At 56.1% G+C, this 6,526-nt stretch overlaps 1 protein-coding gene across 1 annotated transcript in view; it reads right to left on the bottom strand.

Annotated features, from left to right (window-relative positions):
• Positions 1 to 5,723: 5,723 nt before the first annotated feature.
• ALPK1 (alpha kinase 1) overlaps positions 5,724 to 6,526 on the bottom strand; it is a 46,971-nt gene continuing 46,168 nt past the window's right edge. The window contains exon 16 of the mRNA XM_006162266.3: positions 5,724 to 6,393. Within this exon, the coding sequence (XP_006162328.2) occupies positions 6,023 to 6,393 (371 nt within the window). The 3' untranslated portion in view covers positions 5,724 to 6,022. The remainder of the gene's footprint in view (positions 6,394 to 6,526) is intronic.

The raw sequence follows: 6,526 nt of genomic DNA, 5'->3' as shown, positions 1-6,526 counted from the left end.
GACATGTGAGCTGAGTCTTCAAAAGTGAGAAATCACCCCCGGGGGGATGGCCACGCCGCAATCCCTTCTCCTCCATTCTCCTCTTGGGATCTTGGGCACGCATGCACACGCACCTGGCATGAGTTTAAGCCACTGGGTCTGGGACTTGAACTGCGGTAAACTACGTGGGAGTCCAGCGACATAGCCATTATGCAGACTGCTGGTTCCTCTCTTTTCTATTTTTAAATAATTATTTTTATTTAACTTCATGTATTTATTTATTTAAATTTGACCAGAGAGGGATGGGGGGACAGTGAGAAAACAAACTGCCAGATCCGGGACTCAAACCATGGTCAGCCACATGGGAGTTCAGCATCCTTAACCACCAGGCCACCTGCTGGCCCCCCTTAATTCTTCTTGAGCTGTATTTTAATTGAATTATCTTTTCACAATCCGCAGTGCTGCCGTTGCAGGACAGGTGCCTCGGTCAGGACATCGGGTGGGCTTTGCGCCTGCACACAGCATATCCAGGGCCTCCTGGGCTCACCGTGCGTTGCCTGTCCCTGTCCTCCAAGGATCCTGGTGGCTGGTGCATGGCGAAGCAGGGGCTGGTGCTAGACGTCAGCCTGTTGCTGCCCCGGCCCCGCCCTGGAGGCTGGGAGAGACCAGCTGACTGGAGGCACCTGCTCCTCACTGGCCTTCCTTCGTGGTGCAGGTGGTCCAGACACAGGGCCTAGGCCAGGGGACACCGCATGATCCCGGCGGCAGGCGCAGAGAACATGGGCCTAAAAGCCAGTCGCTGTGACCCTCCCGTTAGCGGGAAGGACCCGCAGAGGCGGATGGAGTGTGTGGCCCGTGTAGGAGACGAGGGTTGATCTGGTCTCCCCTCCGTGGGAGGACAGCTGTCACCCAGCATCGTCCTCACCACACAGAGCAGCGTGGTCAGAGCTGTGACGCCTGAAAAGTTTGTGCAGAATGGGACTTTCTCCAATTTGGAATCCTTTCGATGAGAAAAGTGCCTGTACTTTAAGAACACACTTGGCATGGCCAAGAATGAGCAAGACGTAAGCAGTGAGGAAGCGTCTTGTCCACACTTCAGGAAGGCCTGGAGGGAAACTGGGCGTCTGCAGTGTAAGGTCCAAATGGCTAATGCAAACTTAAAATTCTTCTCAGTTAAAAAAAAAACACTTAGGGATTTTTCTTGCATGAGTTTTAATTAGTGTACTTATTTTACCTAAAAGAAAGCAAGTCAATACTTTGTCTTCTTTTTAAATTACCTTTGAACCCAAATACAACAGTCACAGAATCAGCGCTGGAAGCCAGGGTTTTCCGTGTTGGGACAATGCTTTCCTCGGCCCCGTGTGGCAGGCCACCTCCCAGCCTGCCCTGTGAGCCCAGCGGCTCCTGCGTGGGGCTGGATACTGGCGCTGCAGGACTCGCTGCTTGCTCTCGTTCACGTTGCCATGTGAAGCCAGCCGTGGAGGCAGTGGGGCATAAACTCCTGTCGTCCCTGGCAGAGGCTCACGGAGGGCTTAGCAGCTCCCTGGGGAGATTCTCTCCCGTTCTCCTGTTAAGGGCTCGCTCGGCCTTACCAGGAGGACTGGAGCCCCACGTGCAGTCTGTAAAGCTCCCACTTTCTGCTCGAGGGGGATTCTTTTGTGTGGGGAGCGGAACACGATCACCGAGTTAATCTCCCCAGCCACACGTGAGCGCAAGGATCATTCTAATCTGCTAGAGCCTGGGGCTGGGCGCGTCCGGCTGATTGTGCTTTTCTGTGGGGGTACCTCCTGCTCAATGATGGATTGCTCGTTCTCTTTAAACAGCAGTCAAGATGGTGAATGCCCCGGGGTGATGGACGAGCATGCGGTGGGGACGGCAGACCCGCTGCCCGGTTCAAGTTCACCTGACAAAGCTGGAGCAGTCTGCAGGCAGCATTCGAGAAAGGATTATTCACACTCGCTTTATATTTTTGAATGCAGCCTTCTCACCGTGCAGCTGCAAGGCTCCCTTGAACTGAAGGTTTACGCGCCATAATAAAGAGATTTATTTCCCCTCACTCTCTTGCTTCTGACACTTTGCACCTATTTCCACCGAACCACGCAGGCGGATCCAAACGCACAGAGCAGACGCGGCCCTTCTGGACAAAGGCCGCCACCACCGGACACAGGGCGACTGATGTCGGCCAACCTCACTCTTCAGAGACTGCCGTTTCACAGCCGGACACTCCACAAGCAAAACATTTAAAAATAAACATTTACTTCAATTTAGAAAAATGATCATAGGGTTTTCCTAAGAATTACTTGAAAATGTCCCAATTTCCATTTGCTATGGGAAATAAACGTTAAAGAACGGAGGGAGAAATGAGAAAAGTTTAGAGCCGAAGGGTCTCTTCCTAAGTTAGAGGTGGGAGCGAGGGAGCTCCTGGTTCCTTCCTGGGCCGCCGTCACTCGCCCTGCGGGCTGGGTGGCCTTGGGCCGGGCGGGCCTGTACAGGCGGAGCCCGGCTCAGCGCACAGCCCACCAGTGACAACGGTGCCCACTCGGCGTCTGCCCACTCGGTTACACATTTCAACGAACGGCTGGGCGCCCGCTGGGAGCAGACCCGCTGCTGGCCAGCCCAGTTCAGCCCGTGCTGTCCTGGGTCCCCCTGGTCTTTCCCATGGTGCACCAGGAGTCACACGCGCAAGTACTGGCTTTCTTCTGCCTCACTCCCTGTCGGACTTCTCTGGGGTGGCAGCTGCCTCGTGGCCGAGGGCCGTTGGAGCGGTGGGGACAGCTCCTGTGACAGGCACAGCAGCTCAGGGGCCGACCCGGCCTGGCGAGCTTTCGGTTGACAGGAGACTCAGCCCAGCACTTCAAAGCCCAGCCTCCCATGATGGGCAGAAACGTCAAGGCATATATCGTATATATAATCATTATTATTATTATTGTTTTTTGGAGAGGCTTTTGCTATAGGGCACATGCACTCACCAGACAGAGAGAGACAGAGAGACAGAAAGCGAGAAATCACCCCTCAGAGAGGATGGCCACGCCGCAATCCCTTCTCCATTCTCCTCTCAGGATCTTGGGCACACACACGCGCCCGGCATGAGTTTAAGCCACTGGGTCCAAGACTTAAACCGCAGTCAACTCCATGGGAGACCAGTGATGTAGCCATTACGCTATCTTCTGGTCCCCAACTTGGCTCTTTTTAAATTCATCTGGCTTTTTTTTTTGAGAGATTTTTGCTATAGGGCGTGTGCGCTCGCTAGACAGACAGAGAGAGACACAGAGACAGAAAGCGAGAAATCACCCCCCAGGGGGGATGGCCACGCCGCAATCCCTTCTCCTCCATTCTCCTCTGGGGATCTTGGGCACGTACGCACACGCGCCGGCGTGAGTTTTAAGCCACCGGGTCCGGGACGCGAACCGCGGTCGACTACGCGGGAGTCCAGCGACATAGCCATTACGCTAACTGCTGGTTCCCAAATTCATCTGGCTTTTTAAATGTTTATATGAAACTGAAGAATAGTTAGAAAGACGGGCTGCTGCTTCTCCACGGTGGGTATGCCAGCAGAGGAGCAAGTATGGGAGAGAGGAAGGGGCACCGGCAGCTTCGGGGCGGCAGGCTCTCGCGGGGAGGAGAGCGTGCAGACTGGGGTGAGGCTTCGACAGTAGCATTGTGTTAACTTTATAACCAGACGGGTATGTGGGTTTGGGCATAAGTACTAAAAGAGGTTTAAAAATGCAGTTTCCTCCACGTTCCTCCCGTCAGCCTGTTCCCGGGCCGACTCTGTTCTCAGCAGCACGGTCTGCCATGGTCAGCCAGGCTCTGCCCCGTCGTCTTCACTGCAGGACTTGGGCTCAGAACCAACGGCCTCCTGACCCAGGCTCCGTAACTGGCAGAGGGCCATGGTTAAGGGGGCCAGATCCAACATGGCCAACCACAGTTCAAGTCCCAGTCTGGGAGCCTGAAGAGCGCACCAGACATGTTTGTGTGTGTCCAAACCGGGCAGGCCAGGAAGGACCGCAGTGTGACTGCAGCCTGCTCAGGCGGTTGCCCCACTCCGCCTCCGTCTCTCCCTGGTGAGCACACATGCCCTCGTGCCATTAAAAATCAAAGTGTGAGGGCAACGGCAGATGGCATAATGATGACACCGCTGGGCTCCCACGTAGTGGGCTGGGTTCGAGTCCCAGACCCAGCAGCTTGAGACTCATGTAGGGCGTGTGCTCATGCGTGCCCAAGATCCTGGGAGGAGAATGAAGGAGAAGGGATTGCGGTATGGCCATGCCCCTGGGGGAAATTTCTCCCTCTCTGTCTCTCCAGTGAACACACATGCCCTATAGGAAAAACAAAAAACAAAACTCTGAAAACAAGCAAGCAAATGAAGTATGATTTTGCCCTTCAAAAGATATGAATGCAGGGCCAGCAGGTGGCATAGTGGCTAAGCTACTGGACTCTCACCTGGCTGACCGAGGTTCGAGTCCCAGACCTGGAGGCTTTCAACTCATGCTGGGTGCCTGTGTGTGCAAGTCCCAAATCCTGAGAGGGTACTGGAGGAGAAGGGATTGCAGCACGGCTGTCCAGTCGGGTTCTCCCTCTCCCTCTCAGTGCCTGTGTCCCCGGTGGGCCCGCGCCCTGAGCTGTGTGCCCCGGCTGCACCTTCACCCCGTCAGTGCACCCCACCAGCGCTCGCCTCGCTCACGGCTCCACAGCAAGTGCTCTGCTCTGGGGTGTGGTTCGAAAGACCTCTGTCAGTCACACGGAGGTCCGTGTCCCCGGCCGTGTTGCCACCCCTTCCCTCACAGGGCAGAGATCTCTGTATTCCTCTGTGCGTGCTGACATCCTGACCCCATCTCCAGCCGCCGGAGCCCGCAGCTTCTTGGGCAGAGTCCCCGTGGTTAACGTCCTGACCTGGAGGCACTCAGTCTGCGGCACGCAGCTCCAGGGAAGGCCAACGCGCCCGAGGTGGGACGTGACCGAGTGGGCGGCCAGGCCCTGGCAGAGCTTCATTCACCAAACAGGCGGCAGCAGCTTCTGTGACCTCGACGCCACACCGGCTCGCGGCCCGTGGCTCAGAACCCCTTCTGCTGTCCTCAGTCTTGCACCCACTCAGCACCCACTTCCCTGGAGTTTCTGCTGGGTTCCGTGCTGCTTACGCCTCTCTGTTTTCTTGTTTCCTGCGATACGAGGCTTAGTCTCATCAGCTCCACTCTTTCAGTCTCCCCTGAACAGTCCTCCCTTTCCATGACCTCGCATTAAAAACCTTCGTGTGGAAACGCGAAAGACACCCGGGAGTGGAAAGACTGGTGTGGTGCCCCTGTACACCCGGTGTTTGTGTCTCACCGTGGTGTTAGGAGGCGGGGCCTTGGGAGGTAATTAGGGTCAGATGAGGTCACCAGGGCGGGGCCTCACGAGGGAATAATGGAGGCCTCATAAGAGTGAGAAAGAGGCCAGCAGGTGGCATGGAGGTTAAGGCAGCTGGATTTCACATGACCAGCTGGATGGTTCGAGTACTGAACCCGGTGACTTGACACGCTCAGTGTGCATGCATGCCCAGACTCCTGAGACACGCCCCAGAAGCTGAGTTCTCACTTTCCCTCTCTCTGTCTCTCTCCGGAGAGCATATGTACCTCATAGCAAAAGGAAAAGAAAGCAGGAGACACCAGAGCTGGCCCCACTCCTCCCATGGCCACATGCCCTTCTCTCTCATAACTTTCACATACTTAAACACACGAGCGGAAAATATGGGAGAACTCCAAAAATGAAGCAGAGAATAGAGGCAAGTATTGCATAGGACCGAGAAGCCGTGGGTAAAAGATGATGCATTCAGCAACAACGCTGCAAGGATGAACGTTTATCAAGCCCGATGTCCGATCACAGGGGCTTGGACATCTTAATATGCAAAGAACTCGTAAGCTGGCTGCCGGAACGCAGTGGCATCAGTCTCGAGAGTGACATGGAGTTCCACGACGTGCAAGGCCTCATCACGCCAGCTCTCAGCTGTGCAGCCCGCTGAGGTCGGCCCAGGCCCTGCCCTGTCGCCTTCGCTGCAGGTTCGGGCTCAGAGCTCGCAGCCGCCTGACCCAGGCTCTGTAACTGTGGCACAGAGAGGGCAGTGGGCCACAGTCTCGCAACTCACGGCCCTGCCCACGCCCCAGGGGACCAGACTGTGCCCACCTTGACTCGGGGAGGCCGGCAGGGCAGAGGACGGCACCGGGCTGCCATGTGCGGGCCTAGCGTGTGCTGGGTCCTTGCTTCCCGGCCTGGTCAGGCCAAGGCGACGGCAGAGCTCGCTGCATTCGGCGTGCTGGTGATGAAAGAAGTAGGAAATCCCTCTCTCTCCAAAGTTGGGAGAGGCGGCTGTCGGAGCGACAGAGTGAATCTGGGGGTCTGTGAGGTAGATGAGTCCCTTCCCGTCTCCAGTCACCCAGCCTGAGGGACAAGAGCACATCCACGTTAAACGCTGCAAAGCCCAGGTCCCGGCCTCAGGGACGCACGTGCCTGAGAGCCTTTAAGAGCCAGGGCACTTGTGGCTTGTTTAGCAGGTTGTATTTAGCAAATTCCT

This window comes from Tupaia chinensis, unplaced genomic scaffold, assembly GCF_000334495.1.
Source record: "Tupaia chinensis unplaced genomic scaffold, TupChi_1.0 Scaffold139767_1, whole genome shotgun sequence".
NCBI lineage: Eukaryota > Metazoa > Chordata > Mammalia > Scandentia > Tupaiidae > Tupaia > Tupaia belangeri.
The sequence above is the reverse complement of the archived record's forward strand: the minus strand, read 5'-3'. Positions and strand labels throughout refer to the sequence as shown.